The sequence below is a fragment of the Fulmarus glacialis genome, unplaced genomic scaffold (genome assembly GCF_000690835.1).
Source record: "Fulmarus glacialis isolate BGI_N327 unplaced genomic scaffold, ASM69083v1 scaffold4863, whole genome shotgun sequence".
In the NCBI taxonomy this organism is placed as follows: Eukaryota; Metazoa; Chordata; class Aves; order Procellariiformes; family Procellariidae; genus Fulmarus; species Fulmarus glacialis.
The window spans coordinates 23,183-41,868 of record NW_009203456.1 but is presented as its reverse complement, the minus strand read 5'-3'; the positions used below and the strand labels follow the sequence as shown (position 1 = coordinate 41,868).

The 18,686-nt window shown below is 38.9% G+C and overlaps 1 protein-coding gene across 1 annotated transcript in view; it reads right to left on the bottom strand.

Annotated features, from left to right (window-relative positions):
- Positions 1 to 18,686, bottom strand: part of CAMK2D (calcium/calmodulin-dependent protein kinase II delta) — a gene marked incomplete at its 5' end in the record, with an annotated part of 53,785 nt that overhangs the window by 11,948 nt on the left and 23,151 nt on the right. The window contains 3 exons of the mRNA XM_009574633.1: positions 11,832 to 11,880; positions 14,463 to 14,504; positions 16,107 to 16,166. Coding sequence (XP_009572928.1) covers positions 11,832 to 11,880; positions 14,463 to 14,504; positions 16,107 to 16,166 — 151 coding nt within the window. The remainder of the gene's footprint in view (positions 1 to 11,831; positions 11,881 to 14,462; positions 14,505 to 16,106; positions 16,167 to 18,686) is intronic.

Genomic DNA, 18,686 nt, shown 5'->3' with positions numbered 1-18,686 from the left:
CTCTTCCAAACCTCCAACTTCTTTTTCCATCTAAACACATTACAAACCACACAAGGACAACAAGGGAACACACGAGGCATTAGGGCAGAGACATCTGGCCAGTCCCCATCTGCCAGATAACTGTCACTTACAATCACCATTTTAATTTGATTCTTTTTTTTTTTTTTTTTTTTGATCCAATAGTAAACTTTGCTTGTATTGAATTCTAGGAGAATTATGCTGTTTGACGTACAGTGGCAATTTTATGCTATTATACTTTTTATTGTATGTGCAGTAAGAACTTCCTAAATAACGTCCTTCAGCTTTGGTAAAAGCCGGCCAGAGATCTGTATGCTCTCTCACGGTGCGATGAGACGATCGGACTGAACCAAAACGTGCAGTTTCTTTGGCATTATGAGCGACGTGTATTACGGCTGTCTTATTCTCTGCCTTTAAAATACCATCACGTGTTCAGAGCGCAAGGACTATATTTAGTCTTACGGCATATAAGAGTTTGTCTGATAAATGACAAAATTACTGATACAGGAGGAAAACTCAAAAATTGTAATGGGATTCTGATAAAACTGATTCAGCTACTTTTTCTAAGGGGAGCAGTAAGAACCAATTGAAAAATTAAAGCCTAACCCATCAGTACTGTCTTAGAATACGGCAATAGCTTTCTATGGCACAAAATTACATAATCTCTGTAAGCCAAAGATTACTTAGCAAAAATACATTTGGTGCTTTTAAAACAACTGAGGTGTGAGGGAAGAACATTGTTAAAAGAAGTCAAAGGTGCCGAGCCGTCTTCTTGAAAAACTAATGAAAAAGACTGCAGATAGTATAGCAGAAAGCTACCATAAAATGGCAACCTTCTGTGGAAAACATGGTAGCTTTTACATTCCTTGCTCAGAATACAGGTGAAGTAAATCCATTAAAGAAAAGACCACGGACCTACTCTCTAAATATAACTTTTACCCCTGTAGGGACAGTGAGTTAAGGTAATAAGATATTAGCAGTTCAAAAAAATACGACCCCTGCTTTGGCAAGTGAGTAGGTATATGACTAATGCAAAGGCAGTTCAAGCTAAAAAGAGCTATAAAAAGACCAAATAAGAAGAAAAGAACAAACTAGAACATTTTGTAACACTGGCTAAAATTATTTCTGCAGTGCTGCTGTAGTACGCATGTTAACTTTAAGTGAGTTATTAACCTCTAGCTATATTTCACTACCTTTTTTCCCCACTAAGCTACAGGGTGGGGATAATTTTCGTAACTGAAGAACACCATTAACACTAATATCTAAAGAACACAAAATAAGTAAGAACACCATTTATTCAAAAAGCATCTAACACTATAAACACCTTAAACCTACAAGGTGCAGCCTCGCAGCTAGTGAAATCAGGTATCACAGGGAAAAAAAAAAAATCAGCAAAACCTGTTTTTTTAGGAGCAAACTGTGGGGGTTTTCTTCCCTTCCTGTAGCCCCAAGCAACATTTGTAAACTCAGTCTACAAGAAGCACACAGAAACGACAGATACTTTGGTATTTTAATTGCAGAGAGAAGGTGTAGAATAAAAATGAGCTGTAGATACGTGAAAACGAAGTCTTCAGAAATACACGTACCAGAAACTTTATGTTTTGTGAAACACAAAACACGAAAAAGAATCCTTGGTAACTGACTGACCACCGTATTACCCACGAATTTTTTCAAAACTGACACCAGTATTTTTCTTCTGAAAATAATAATTTAAAACCCCTCATGCTTCATTCAGATATTGGAGTATCTTACTACCGTTATCAATACTCCAGACGATTGACTATGCAATTTCTATACTGGAATGGTTATTAATTACTCCCACTGATCTTACAGAAGTACGAATACACTTTTTTATTGTTCTTTGACATATTTCTTTTAACATAAAACAATAGCAAAGTATAAAAACAATATTTTTGGTCTTTCAGAAAATAGCTTATCAGATAAGCGCAGTGCAGACAGCACTCGCAACAGGGCCTGTGAAACCCATAGCAAAGACAAACCACCTTCATCTTTCAAATAATACGCAAATCGAGGAACTGCATACCCCTTATTACTGTTTGCTTTGAAACAGACAGCGATGAAATCCCTGCTGCGCAGTAAAACACCTTTCCAGAAGCATGGGGTAGCCTGTTTAGAGACTAGCACCTGAACTCGAAGATGATTAAAATGATTCTGCTTCTTACCTGCTCACACGCTGTTTCTCAAGGAAAAAACCCTTAAAACTTTTCAACTCGGTACGCTTAACCACATCTTGGGACACATCAGACTGGATTAATCTCACTACGTTTTTGACATGTATAAGTACAGACAAGTGGGTTTGTTCTCTCAGCTCCCCTCCCTTACAGTCAATGGAGAGAAGGAAGCACTTGCAGGGCACGATTCATCATATCCTAAAATAGATCTTTAAGACAAGTGTGACTCATCTGACCTATCTGCGTTGACTAAAGGCAATCTAGACAACTAGCTCAAATATAGATATCTACACTATGGAGGATGTCTAAATCCGGGGAGACAAATCCTACCCATTGTGGTACCGTTTTAAAACAGTACAGTCCTTATCAAGGTGACATTGGTCTAAAATTGAACGGGACAGTATGGGGAAACCTAAACTTCAATTCTAATCTACACATCGTCCCAACAAATAGCAATTAGATGGAAAGCATACAGCCACTAATGTTATTTCTATACTCTGAAAATAACTAAAGTTTGAAAAGAAAGGGGAAGAGACTAGAAATTTTATCCTGTGTTGCATAATGAACTCTGGCTATATGGATGTACCAGATGTCATTCAACTTTACAGCATGGACTGCTACCCCAGAAGCAGAGGAATACAGCAAATGTCACAAAATGTTTTGCAAAACCATCCTCTTCACACCAATATTTGAAAATTCTCTGCTGGTAATTTCTCTTACAATTTATTCCACAAATATTCCAAGCAAGTAATTTCTGTGAAGAAAATAAAAGGAGGTGCTGCATGAATAAATGACTGATTGAATCTTAGATCTACATAAGAAAATACCTAAGACCCTCAGATGACAAGGCATGCTCCAGGGGACTTCTCACTCAAGAAGTTTATCAAAATTTAGCGTATGTAAGATTAGAGCTTATCTCTCACCACACCACTTAACTTTAAACTTTGATATGAACTAAGACATCCGAGTTGTCATCTTATACGTAACATCTCTTTCCTAGCGCCTGCTGATTCCAAAGGTTCACTCTGATTCATCACATTATGAGATGGGTGGTCGGTTTGCAGAATTTTTTTCAGGCTATCGACTGTCTTTCACCTTTCTGAAAACCTGTAAACCTACTACTTGCCTAATGAAAAAAATGTAATGCATTAGATATGTAGGCAAATACCTGAAAAATTTTCCACCCTATACTGACAGAAAAGACCAAACAAAACAAATGCATCTCCTATTTAAACCTTTATCATAATGTGATGTTAAGCGACTTGTCATATGCACTACATAGTTTCTTTTTATTTATATGAAATTAATTATTTGCAAAGATGCTGTCTCCTCGGGGCTACCATACGATTATACTAATATTTATACTGCGTGGCAGATGTTGGCGAACGTTTGTTTTTTAATGACAAATTACCTACAGTCTCAGAACAAAGCTATATCATGGTCACTGCACTTACAAGATACTGCAGTATGGTTTCTCAATATGTTACATTAATCATGGAATCTGGCTGCTGTCTTAAGAAATGATGTTTAAAGTCTTGATAACTGAGACATTAACAAGCTTTGCTGCTGTGCACATTTTTATTTAAACTGTGCTCCTTCCTAATCACTCTACCAATTCAGAGAAACTGGTGTTTTACAATGAAAGTCAATAATACATTCTCAATTCTACATCTCTTTCCTTTTAAATAAGCTTTAAAAAGCAATGAGATGTGTTGAGATAATAATCATCATCATCATCATCCCCAAACAGTAATTCTAAGAAATGAGGCATTTGCCTATTTTACTCATAGGGAAACTGCATTACCTTTAAAAATTTATTCCGCAATACCTCAAGCACCTAGGGCTGGAATGGTGATGTTTTATTCTCCAGGACTTACTTTTACTATGATAATCCTTCCTCAACTCGTCCTTTCTCAAGACGCCACATTTACATCATCATTTTCCTGTGTCTGTGACAGCAGATTGAAACCTATCAAGTTTACCAGCTAAGAAATCAGTATTTTTCTTGTTTATAATTATAATGTATACCTATAATTACAACAATTGTTACTTAACAACAAACAGAGAGTAAATTCAGTTTTATACTACGCAGAGCTAACACTGTAGACTATTTTGGTTCCCACCTTCTTACCACTGTTGCTGTCACGAAATAGCTGGCAGGTACGGGTATCCATCCAGGTGATATTTGCAGCCCTTCTCATTTCCTGAACTCTTTTGACATAAAGAAACCGCACGTGCCTCTGGCCACCACCTCCCATCCTAAACTTCGTAGTCTGACTTCACTGTGTAATTTTTTTTTTTCTTCTAAATTCTCCAATTTGCTCTTCGAAAACACTGACTTGCATTCTCCTGTGATGTAATTTAAAAATCATAATCACTTGAGCCTATATAATTATCTCCGGCAAGCCCAGTAACTCCCACGTGGTTTACCAAAAAAGCCTCAGCAGTATTAACTTTCACTGATTTTTTAATATTGCTCACTGCTAGTGAAAACTATTCATTACTATAGCTCTTTGTAGCAATTATCTTTTTCCTGGTGAATGCAGGTCTGCCGAATGTACACAACTCGAATAGCCTCTTTATAGTAATATCGCAGAGACCTCTCTCACCTGTAGCAGATTCTGAATCAGATCGTTGGAGCTATCCCAACAAAGCTCCACTTCGAAACGACGGTAGCGCAAACACATCTTCCGCTAGCCACACCGGCAGTTTTTACCCTAACAGCCTACCATGTTCCTAATGTCTTCTCTCAGCACTTAAGTTCTTTTTACTTGTACTTGAATTAATTCTATTCTTGGTAGACAATAACTACTTTTGGTTTTCTGAATTTTCTCAGGCCACAGGACTGCTGATTCCTATTAAATGTACAGCTACAGAAAACACGGCATATCACGGCCATTTCTAAAATCGTATTACACCAGAATCGCACGTTTTTAAAACTAAGTTGAGGACAGGTGAGGTTACGGGGACTTTACAGTTTCTTTGGTCACTTTACTTTGTTATTTAACGAAATTAAATATTCCCGTTACTGGGATGAAGTTATTTTGAAGCATCAGAATAAAAAAATACAAGCAAGTCTGGTGCATATTCAGATACTGGGTTAACTTCTGCTGTTTTGCCTAGTAGTGTTTTGGCAAATTCTAAATTTCTAATCTATAAATCCATTAAACAAAACTGAGTTGGTAGGCTAACTACCAGATGTAGTAGCACCATCATGTCTCCACCAAGTAGCTTTACCAGAATAGTTTCACCTAATCCTTTTCCTGCAGATGGTTGTTTAATTTGATCGTTGTTGCATTCCTTAAACTAAGTTCTACCTGCACTTTTTAATAGGATTTTTGAGAAGTTTATTTTGTGGAACAAAGTGGCAAAGAAGCGTGCTTGTTTCTGAAGTCACAGAATGAACAGAATAAATACGAGATTGTTCACCTTCTTAAAATGTCACTGTATATACATACTATGCCATTTCTGCACCACGCTCTTTCAGGGAAACTAAAATAATCTACTTTTTTCAAGGATAGTGGTGTTACCTGAGGCACCTCCGTTCCTAAATGTGGTAACAGAATTAGTGATGAACATCTGCGTTTAAACACTAACAGTGGTCTTAGCGCCATTAACTACCCAGTGAAGCAGGATGTGTGAGGCTGCTAGCATTCAAACCTGAAAACACTGGGTACGTAACAGATTTTCTGGGGACGTATACTGCGGATGGAATAAAAGCCTTATGGCATGCGTTACTGATAGCTTCAAATGTTATACAGGTCCATGTCTTGCCTATTAATTGCTCTTTTCTTTAAGGTTTTGCGCAGTTTGCGCTGTTGGTATTTGTAGTTCTAGTTTGATATATAGTCATCTATATATTGATATATACTATCCTGCTCCTCCCTCGGAACGAAGCTACTCTTTCAATGTTACCCGTCAACAGTTGTGACCGGAGACAGCCCATCATCTCCGGGACCGACCCCCCTCCCACCTGCATTAGTTGCACCTAGCAAAAATTTCACTCCAATTTAAACTAAGGTTCAGGCCAATTACACCCGGCCCGTCTTTCCGAGGGCCCACCTGCACCTCACCTTTACCAGCGCCATGCCCACCCTTACTACCAGTGCCACCGCCCTAACACACACAGGATGCAGGACCAGAGCCTGGCAAGCAGAACCCGCATTCCTAGGCAGTCATTCCCCGTTTTGACTCACAAGGTCCCTCCACTCTAAAGAATTTCTGAGTTAATTTATAAACAAGAAATGCATCTACCCAGGCCTTTTATGGTCTACCAGTATACAAGCTACTAACACAATGCCTTTCTCCTCTCATATTTAAACTGCTCAAACATAGTCTCCTCGCCCTAAAGATCTCCTTTACAGTTAATTGGTCACTAATCACAGATCTCCTCCTAAGCAAAGCACGAAACTTTTCAGTTGTCATGAATAAATGCTGCAAGCTAACAGCTGTCACAGCAGCTTCAAGGTTGCTTTTTCAATGGTGATGCTAAAGAAAGTAATTGATGACATATATAAACATAGCAGGTGATTAATCTGGAGACCCTATCCAGGATCCAAGCCAGAGGTGAGAGTGAGATCTATCTCCAAGTTGAAAGCTACTGCAAAGATTACCTCTGCAAGGTACAACTTTCTCAAACACATACCTATTTATACTGCTGTTACAGCTGATGATAATATGTTTACAATTAATAAAACCTGGCCAAGAAATAAATATCTAAAAACCCATACTCCATACTTTTGTAAACCCTAAGAAAAGGTCATTCCCAGATCAGACAGATCACAGTATTGACCTTTTTTGGGCTACTGTCAGATGATGGGGAGGGAAGAGGAGGAGAGACAAAAGAGATCATCTGAACAGATGAGTCTCTCAACTTACACCGTACAGAGGAAGGAGTGGAGTGAGAGAGCTCAGACTCAAGCGAATGACTCTCCGAGTTTGCATTTTTCGTGGACTTGCCCGCTGAATTGATGGAAAGAAACACAACATATGAACAAACAAAGATGAAGAGGTAGAGTGTGATCAGACTCCTCAGCAGACACCGGCAGCAGGAGCGGCCGCTGGGGCACGGCAAGGGTGGTGACCAGTGAGATGAAGGAGCAATGGAAGAGGAGGAGTGGTGGGTTGAACATAACCTCTCCATGTCACCCTCCTTTGTGAGAGCTGTATGAGGGTCAAGTAGATGTGAAGGAAGAAAAAGAGAAGGCCAAAAGAAAAAGAACGATAATTTAATTACAAGCAACAAGAACTTACAAAACCTTTGAGCACACAAACAATGTTAACGATGGACTTTTGGGAGGCGGTGTGGGTGCCAAAGAAGAGTTATAAAGGGCGTAGCCATAAAGGACTCTGTTCAGATGCCAGCGCAGATTTATCCCTCTATCCGGTACTGATATATACAGGGTTTTGAAAGAGCTTTTAAAAAAATGTTCTTAGAAATTTGAAGGTTTTTCTTCAGGAAAGTATGTTCCAAACGGATTAGTTTAAATTGGTTTGCTTCTACTGTTAAATAAAATAAAACCAACAGGTATAAAATGAAGTAAATTAGCAAAATATATGAAAATACATGCCTCCTGAATGGTTAATGTTTTGAAGCGATGTACCTTACCGATGTATGCAGTAGCACAGATTAGCCAGAATTTACCTAATCTGTAAGCGCCCTACAACTCAGTGATTTTTCCCATCGGGAATCATCATTCTTACTAGTGCTTTCATTAATTCACTTCCAGGGGCAAAAAAATACCATGAGAAATCTAGATTTCCTGACCACAATAAATTTAACAACTCAGCTTTATAAAAGCCTGTGTGCACTGCTGGCAAAAATAACAATGGTATTTTACAGCATTACTGAAAAACACATATCAATCTCGTATCAAAGAGACGCTGCCAAAGAGTCCCAGTCTCATTACTACGGGAAGGAGAAATCCCACAAGCAATCCCAGAAAAAGGCATTGCCTACGGTCCAGTTTTCAGTATGTTCTTTCTGTCCACTCCTGCCCTTATATTCAGAAGGGATCACTGTCATGCAGATAAGCCCATGGTCAACGGTTAAGGTCAGAAATCTATGTTAGCAAGGAACCTGAGCTACAGCTTCAAGTAATTTCAGTCTCCAATTCTAGAATTAGCTTATTCCTTGAATTATTAAAGCTCACTATTGTTTGCCAAGCACTATTTCTAGTTAGAGAAATACGTTCCAGTCCTAAAAGATGTAAATGCATACATAAACAAGACAAAGTTACAGACACTAAGTTTTTCAATAAATAACAAATGAAAAGTAAGCCTGATTTCACTGTCTTCAGGTTAAAATGTCTGCCTTCCAAAGTGAAAACAGGGTGAGATCCTGACATGAGAGGAGAATACCGTATGCATTCCCTGACAGATACGAGGTAAGAATCTGTTCCTAAAGACACAATTGCGATAGCTGATTTAAAACTTCTTTTTTTTTTTTTAATTGCTACCTTTCTTAATGAATCGTAACATTTGTAATACTTTGTACAGACATGCAAGGAAGAGTCATTCTGTGTGGGGTGTGGGTCACACTGCAATACTATAAAACAGGTACTAATACTACTTTTCGGTTACAGAGTTGCATCCCCATTCCCTTCTCCTTCGCAGGAAGGAGAGAGCCTCTTCCCATGTTGCACTCCGTGCTGCGAAGAAAAGCAAAACTATTTTTAAGGTCCTTTATCATCTAAGGTGGGGAACATTCCTTCTAGATCTCAAATTTGGTGACAAGTGTCATCTTCAGCATATGCACAAGGACCCAGACAGTCGGTAATCGGGGAGAATTCTCTCCGCTACCTCCGAAATCCATTTGTCCCTACCAGTATCTTACCTCCAGCTGCAGCCAGTAGCCGTTCCTGACAAGAGAACAGCTTTCTCTCTGTTGTCCTAGAAAATCTACATCCAGAAGTCAAGTTTGGTGTAGGGGGAAAATATCTTTCCTAAGTGCCCTGCTAAAGCACGAAGCTTGAGCTTGTCATAGCTGTCAGGGTTGCAGGACTGCCTATTCCCTGAATCATTCTAGAAATTAGACCCTAGGGGTACTGTTAGCTTTAATTTGTAATAAATAATCTGAAAAGCAGCCTCCGGTGGAAAGACTGGAAGTGTGAGAGGAATACTAAAAAGTGAAAACCAAGCAAGCTTGCAAGCAATTAACGACAGGGAGATTATATTTGTTTTTTAAATAAACAGAACATGAAAACCCTATACACCTGGTATCTGGTGACCAGGGCAGTGGTGCCGCCGCGTACCCGATGCTGACACAGCTGCATCAGTGTGCGCGGTTATCGTGACCATCCCAGACGTCAGCAGTTCAAACTGTCGTTCTCGGTGGGGAGGAAGCATCCCACCTTCGCACCAAAGGTGAGGAGCAATACGACGCTCCTCTGCCTCCTCTCCTGCACGCACAGTTAACATCTTTCAGCTCCTCCTTCTGCAAAATACACAATGCCACGCTCTTTCTGGGGTACAGCCTCAGCTCATCTTACTGGCGTATCCACTTCATGCCCTTTGTATCACCGTTAGGTAGCAACGGGTCAGGAACCTACAAATAACAGAAAACTTCGTCTGCTAAACCTTTGACATCTGTCACTAGGCTACAGCAAAGAGAAGGACACAACCAACACCCTGTCTCTCAGACCTGTGATTACTGCAAGATCCTCTTCTCTGTTTTGGGAATAAAGTACATCGTGGCCGTCCCATCTGCTCTTAACTGTGGTACTACAGAATCATATAAGATTGTCACATACATCTTATATTATCATATAAGAATTAGGCGAAACATTTTCATTGTTGTTTTTCTTATAATTATATTCCCGAGATATAATTCTGTGCGCTAAGCTTCAGACAGAATTTTATAAAAACCCTACTGTTATGACATCACGCGGCGGCCCTATAATTAAATTATTCATTTAATGAGGTTAGTTGCTAAACTACACACAACGGTTTGAAGGAAGAAATACAAAGTGTTATGAATAAAGGTAAATTACACTGTATTTTCCTCTGCATCAGCTGCAGATACCTACAATTGTTCTCCAAGCCGTTACTTCGCATTAACTGAAACTGCTATCACTAGGCTGTTATTTAAAGTGGGTGGGCACTGGCTGTTAATGCACCCAAGGCTTTGCTTAAGAGGGGGTGAAATGATTCACTGAAACTTTGAGAACAAAGTGCCAACATCTGTGACTTCATCAGAGCTGACTGCGGCTCGCACAGTCGCAATTTACAGCTGCATTGCTGCTAGCAGTGGATAGAAAATCTTTCTACCGAGGGAAAACCAACTATGCGGAAGTAGAGAAAATTATCGCAGCCCAGCAGACTGCAGACATTAGCCCGTCCACCAGCTGAGCTCCTCAGCCTTTCCAAAAGCGGGGAAGAGCAGCGGCAGAAACACGGCACGCTGGGCCCTGCCACGGGCTCGCTCCGCTCTCCTGCGCACGCCTGCGCTAAGCTGCCGTGACGAACGTGCCCAACGAATCTCACGTGCAGCGTAAAATAAAATCCGCATTTGCAACGCGGCGCTCCTCGGGCACCCGCCGCCCGCAGACTGCTTTCATGCTTACGCTGTCAATTCATTACCCTGGCAGTACTGGTATTTTTATCAAACGTGCATAGCGCCCGTTCTACCGGTCAGAAACGAAGCACTAGATATTTCCGATAGAATTCCAATCTCTTCTAAATTCTGCAACTCTCCCATGCTCTTCAGAGGCCAACGAAGCTCTTTAGCAGATTCAGGTCTGTATTTTAGGGCACAGCTTTGCTAATACATGTTTGTAACAGTTGACTTAGGCATTATACTACTTCCAACATAGAGCAAACTTCATATTACAAGGGTTCACTAAGAATTCTCTTTTCTTTTCCATTCTCCACATTTTATCTTTACTATCAATCTCTGGCTTGCGTTTCACCTGTACATAGAACATAGTTCTTTGTGGCTGAAAAACAATCTTTTCTGTGAACCAGAGATACACGAACCTAATACTCTTTTTTTAAAACCCTTTGTTTTAGAACACAATGTTATTAAAGTAAGTATGAGTAACACCACAGTATAATATTTAGAGGGGAAAAAATGGAAACAAAACCAGTATCTGTGAAGTTACAGAAATAATTTTACAAAAAAAAAATTGATTTTAGTTTTTTAAAGAATAAAAGAAGATTAAAATAAGTGTATGACAGAACAAAAGAGAAAGATGAAAAAACACTGGCATCTGAACAGAATAAAAATTAAAACGGTGACATCAAAAAAAAAAAGCAAACCCAAAACACAAATGCATGCTAAAAGTACATAAACTAAGTAAGAGTTGCAAAGCACTGACTTACACATTTTTAATCTACTACTATTATTACTGGAACTAGTATCTTAGTTAATAAGCAGCAACTTTATATTCTTCATTCCAAAACATCATGGCAAATGGTGTTTTGGGAAATGAAAAGTCAAAGGTAAGTCTGAAACATGTCAGAAGTAGCACAGAAGAGCACAAAAGTAATTTCTTTTTAACAAGGAAAAATAGTATTCTCTCTTAAGATTCATCAGGACTTTCTCCGTTTAATGAGCTAATGAACTACATTCACGTAACTCATGTTATTGCTTCTCCAAATGTTTCAAGCTTAAAATCATACCTTTCACATCCTCATCTTCGATGGTTGTATTGGAACTCTCTGTTGATTCCTGTTGAGAAGTAAACAGAAGTAAAATGTATAAGCAAGCCAAGCCTTATTTGCGTGCCTTTGAAAATTACAGTTAGTTAGTTACAGATATCATGCAAAGCCTTGAAGCAGGGTGGGATGTAATTCACAAACAAACGGTCACACACCGATTAAGACGTTTCCACCTGAAACTGATACCAAACATGGCCATTCTCTACAGTAGGGAACAGAAATACATTTCCTGCTGTCTAAGGCTTTTACTTCACAGGAATGTAAAGGCAACTTTTTTTTCTTTAACATCCGACTGTACAAAGTCCATCTGAAATGTTATATGAATTACCTCAGCCAAGTAGGAGAGCTTGCCATTTTAAGCTTAGTGATTAAACCAACTGTGCAAAATAAGTCATTCCATCCCAGCTTTCAAATATGCAGACTTCTGCACGCTACAATTTACAACTGCTTTTCTGCTCCTATGACTTACGCAATGTATATTAAAACAAAGTCTCCCAGTCATTTTAAGGATATTGGATCAGATTCTGTCATTTTTATACTGTTTTTTGTGATAAAAAATTTCTTTGAAGGAGATGGAGATTTGATAAATATACGAAAACGACCTTGACAAACTAAGGTATCTTTGCAGTAGTATTCTTCAACCAACCAGCCATGTAGAGGAATGACTCATCTGTCAGACAGTTTGTACTTAAGCCACCACACTGTTAAAAGGGCAAGGATACTGTACCTCAGTCTTTCATGAATTACCAGAAACATGAAATATTACAGGCAAATTCAACAGGGCACTGTCAAATCTAATAGGTACACAGTTTTAGAAAGCGGGGAAGTTTTTAAACTTGATTTTTTTTATCTGTATACTTACTTGAAAAGCAGAATCAATATAATTTTTTTTTAATTCACAGCTCAATAACAAAAAGGATTAACTGGTCTATTTTCATTTGAGAGACAGAAGATAGGACTGGTATTGTCTTTAACTCTCAAAAGGATTTTACAATTAAATAATAAAAGGTAAATTTGACAGTGCCCTTTATTTACTGTGTCCTCACAAGGCTGAGCCGAAGGAATGTTCAAAACGGTTAATGCATTACTCAGACCTCAAAAAAACCAAAACGTATGTGCATCCATAAATAAAACTACATGAATTAATCCACACACAAACAAAACCGAACAAGTCACCATGCTTCTCCTCAACTGGCTGGTGTTAGACGTTTCACTCTACACAGAAGTATCATGCTCTATCACTTAAAATATTAGATAAAGTACTTATAAGTAAACAAAAACCCCACACAAATACAAGTTGTAAACACCATGCACAAGCTCACACGGCAGATGTAGCCTGCAATATTGAAGCATCCACTCCAGTTGCCATACTACAACGATCAGTCTTGCAGACAAATTTAGGAGTAACTCTCCGCATTAAGTGGTTTGCTTGTCTGCTGTGACCTTTCGGGACATTGAGTATCTTAATTGCTACGATTACATAAGAAAGTCAAGTAGATGTAGTCACGCCAATATTTTATCTGGGTTTTCTGGTCTTTAGTGGACTGCAGCGACAAAGATTAGACTAGTGTTCAAACACAGGCTGTTTGTCGCCTGTGAGTTTAAACTCGGGGAGCTGAAAAAGTAGTAACATGAAAATAAAAGCTCTATGGTCGACAGATGCAAGGTACACAGAGGGATGGGATATACAAGCACAATACACACCACCAGCACTTTCATGCTCGAGAAATGAATGTGTTCAACGTCTGCATGCGTTATTTTTTCACTCGGATTCGATCCTTCTCATATGAAATAACCACATAGTTAAGACTAGATAAACAAAATGTCAATTCTTTAAGTCAACACTGTAAACAGGGACATTTTTGTTGAAGAGTAAATTCTTTCCAGGAAACCTAGGAACATGAGTTATATGTAAATGATGATATTTCCTGGCCCTTTTCAAGTCCATGCATGAAAAAAACAAAACAAAACACGTTTTAGGAATCAGCTGCCAAACGCAAACATCACAATACACCACAAGAAAAAGAAAAGAGCGTGAAGAAAACGTATAAAAACCAAAAGACCTCTTCGTCACTTGAAATGTTAACGTTTTTTTGAAACTGCTCAGTGATGTTATGGAAGAAAACCAAAGTCCTGTGCAGAAGACACGTCACGACATGGTGTATAAGCATGCTGAGAGACAGCAGATGGGATAAACCGAAATGACATCTTTATCTAAGGTGACAACCGCACGTAAAACCCGTCAGTATGATCTCACCACACTCTGAGAACAGCGTTCTTGGGTTTTACTTAGACCGCAGCGTTTTTGGCTGGAACGGGAGAGACCTCACGCTCCCCCAGCCTGGCTGCGCAGGCTGCTGAACTCTGCCAACCGCTACCGACTCCCCACCGGAGCTTCGGCAGCTCAGCAATCAGCAGGACGCACGTAGCAGACGAACGCAGATGAAAACAGGCTCAAGAGACACCAGGCGTAACCAATGAAGGAATGAGTTTTTCCTTGACAAATTCCTGGAATGGCCCTATTTCGCTGTGGAACCGTGGATGAAATGTGTGGTGTGGAAAAGCGAGATGGAGTTGATTCTTTCTGAATACCTTATTTCCATCAGGGTTGTGGATTACTGTAGTTTGGGGCTCCTGAGCGAGAACAAAATAAAGAGAAAAAGAGTTCCCATCGGTAAACACATTCTCATTAGCGTGAGGGAGTGCAAGAAGAGCCAGCTCAAACGCTGAACCCTGACAAGAGCTAAACCAAACGTTAGCTGTTGTCAGAGGGTGAAACTGGATGTCTCTAAGACAGATTTCCTCAACAGCAAGCCAGCAAAAAAGACCATCTCACCCAACGCAGCAGCATGCAGAGACCTTATTCGTGACCAGTGCGTACAGGGCTTTGAAGCTCCGGGGACCCGCAGAGGCTCTCTTTTGCTCAAGGGCACACTGAACGCTTTGCACTTTTTCCTGTCCGAGCCGGACGAGAAGGCCAGAAATCACCTCTTTTCTTTAAGCACGTTTGCTTGTTTTAGTATGAAGTGATCGAATGAAAATACAGATGAATCCGTAAGGATTAAGGACGAGTTAACGACCTCTAAACACTACTGTGTTTTGGAAGACGTAGATTACTACCAATCGCTGCCCTGGCAGAGCAGCGTAAAAGTAAGCGAGAGAGATCTTTGCGTCATTTTAAAGCGCGATTTCCCCACATCCTTGTCCCTTAAAAAAAGATTAAATAATCTTTGCAGTCGCAGTTAGCCAGCATGCTTTCAGCGTGGACTATTGTGCGTGGCTATGTCTGGGAACAGACTGCCGCATACTCATGCACGAAACCTGTTAACTGGTCCTTAGAAATTACTTGGTAATGTTTGCTTCAGTGCCAGTTGCACAAAAAAATTCAAGAGGAAAAATCTCTCCCGATGTGTGTGAATTATCCACATTTTCAAAGCTATATACGCAAGCATACGGGAGACGATACCTCACAAAATTAGGTACTTACACGCTGGCATTTGTATTTGTGAGCCTTGTGATACACGTATGCCTAAGAAATAGGAGCTACTAATAAAAGCAAGACTGCAACAGAAACGTTCATGAACAGCGCGCTGATTAGTAATACGTTCCTAACAGAGCTTATTAATGAATAATATCTCCCGCAGATTTAAACGTAAGAGAAACAAGCAAAAATGTTTAGCACTAGATGCCTCTTGATCCCAGTGAAGACTTGCAAAGTCCTGCTGAGTTTTAGGAAATATGGAATGAAAATCTGAATAAGGTCTATTTTATGGTAGCCTAGCAATAATCCTGTTAGCTCTCCTTGGTATCAATATTTGCACTACGACAAAGGAGAGAAAATAATAGAGCTGTTTGTTGTTTTGTTTTTTTTTTTTTTTTTTTTTGTGCAAAAGGTTAGCATTAAAAAGATGGAAACGGTCATCAGGCAAAGAGCTAAGAGCAACACAAAGCGCATTCTACTCACTTTCTGGCACAGCATGCAAAAAATTCAACTACAGTTACAAACGCTGTGACTCTACCGCATTCAGCCTCCACGTAACATTTTCTATTAATAAACACGCTCTAATCGACTTCCTCACAAAAAAAAGAAAGCATAATTCAAACAAAAAGTTTTTCCACAACCTGTTTTTAGAAAGCAAACAGAGTAAATGCATGAAAAAGCAAAAAAGAAGGAAGAACAAACAGAAGACAGTCAAAAACTTCAAGATAGCACGAGAAGGAAGATTCCAGGTATACCAGCGCCGGGGTAGGAATATTTTCCTTGGGGCTGGTTACCACGTTCGTTTTGTTGTTTATCTGTAGGTACGCAGAAAATAGAAACAGACAGGCCTTAGAACTCGCGGTAGGCACCGTATCTATATCTCTCTGTATAGAACATCTATATACAGATATAGATATCTATATATAGATATAGATATGGAAATAAAGAATCACAGAAAGATGAACTTATGAACTTGAAAGAACATTAACAATAAATCCGATAGCTAGCTGCAACTCCTCCAAACATGCTAGCTACGGGTTTTCAGATGCACTATACGAAGGTCTACATAAGGTATAGATGACTTCAGCTGTGACACTTAAAAGAACAGAGAGCCTTTAAGTAGCAGCTAATCACATATAAGAAGAATAAAGAATTAATATGGGTTTGAAGAAAGTCCTAAATAGCCATTGCGAATTCTTGACATGCAACAGTATTAAATAATTGCACCCAGTTGTTCTTTATTTCTAATCACCTCTCACTACCGTAAATAATATTTGATTATTCATAGCTCTCCAGGAATCTATAGATTTGTTCTACTGGCTTCTGGGAACAGATTTGAACAAATGTAACTGATTCCAGGTCTGACTAAATACAACTGATGCTAGAAAGAGACTGGTGCCCCTTTAGCTTTTTTCGGTTTAATTTAGACAAAAATAATTGGCAGCCGTGATTTTCTGCAGTCTCAAGAATCCTGCACTAACTGTCTATCAGCCTTTCAATTTTGGTACTATAACCTGAGAGTGTAAGGTTTCACACTATAGTATCTGTAGCCTTACTCCACAAATCAGTACGTATCTGCTTAACTTTACATGTCAGTCATTAAGCTTAGCACAGTACTACACCTTTACAAGACTTTTGGCTTTTACTTATACAAAATTTTAATTCAAATTAAACTGTTTAGCAGTAAGTTTAAAGGTATCTGATTCTTTAAATCCATTTTTAAGATTCAGCTTTCATAAATATCGTGGTATGAAAAGAACAGAAATACCGAAAATAATGTACCGAGCCACTTTTTACATGCACTAAGAAGCAAGATTAAAGTATAGTAAAACTAGTTTGAAAAATGTCTTTTTTTAACAATAATTAGGAAAAAAAAATTACGTACATTTTGGTCATGTCTAATTTTAACAAGAGCAGTCCAAAGCAGCATGCAGAACTGGGTGTATAGACATATATTGTCTGCAAAGACTTTGATCCAAAAAAGAAAAAAAAAAGTTGTACTGAACCTTCTAGTCACAGTACTTAATAATAAATGTGCAAAACAAAGCAAAAAAGTCCAAAATTGTTTCATTAATGGATTTTTGTAAAAATGTAATGAACTTCTTCATTTAAAGAAACAAACTCTAGCAATTTTGGGGTCAAAATTTGGTATTTTTTCTCCTAAAAGAAAAGCCTTTCTAAACCAATTAGAAAACGGCACTATGCTAAGTAACGTATATGAAAAGGCATAAAGAAAGAGGAAGCCCTATAATGGTGGGCCAAACTGAGCTGTCCATGAAACGTCTGACTTCTGATTTAAACTTCCCGATGACTGTAGTCTCAGATGAAGCATTCAGCTTCTCCGCCACGCAGGCTAACATCTAAGTTTTGCCTGTGCCAAGGCGTTGCTAAATTCGAGCCTTCAGAAGTTAGCACCGCCGGGGAAATTCACTGAACTTCAGCTCCTCGGCAGTTTTTGATGATTATTTTACTTTGGTACACATGCGGCTGCTGACCGAAGCCTGCAGCTGAACTGACTCTTACTTAGGGTATGTCTAGATTATGGAAATGTCAACAGCATTTGTATTAATTAATTACAGACTGCAAATTTCCTTATCTTGACCAGCATTTAACTGGCTTTGAAGAATACAAAGCAGTCTCGTTAGTTAATGTCAGGGAACATTGTTTCGACACTAAATGTTATTTAGTAATATTTGTGATAGGAACCATTCTCTCATACAGAATAAAAATAATTTTCTTTGATTTAAAATCAAAGTTCACACTGCTTTACAGCAGGAGGATGAGAAACAGTTATTTTTTTTAGCAATGGTCTTTCTACAGAAATTGTCATTAAGAGAAAATATGAGTCATTCTGGAGTTCCAAGTGTTTAGTTTATGCCCCAACTTGGCCCAGTTATTGTCAAAGAAATTTCATTTACCTATTCACAATTACAGCCATAAGTTGCAGGGGTGTCTGAACTCAAGACAGGGAGAGAATAAATACCTTCGTGCATAAAGTCATTCACGGGGGGACATAAGTGTATCAACTAACTCGCTTCGGTATTTATGGGACTGTGAGATGAGCAAAACCTGAACTCCTTACTCAGGAAAAAACATTTTAAAAAACCCCCAACCGCTTCAGCAAATGAAAATTCTACAGGAGAACTGTGGAATGGTGAGAGCACGTACAACACTGCTGGACGGCATACTAAATCTTCCAAAACAAGAGAAAAATCACGTATCAAGTTGTGTAACTGCAAGTTCATATTTTTATGAATGTAGTCATCAAGAGACTACGAATAAAAAGGCCCTCACAAAAGGCAGATAGACATAAAGCAAAAACATGAGGAAAGAAA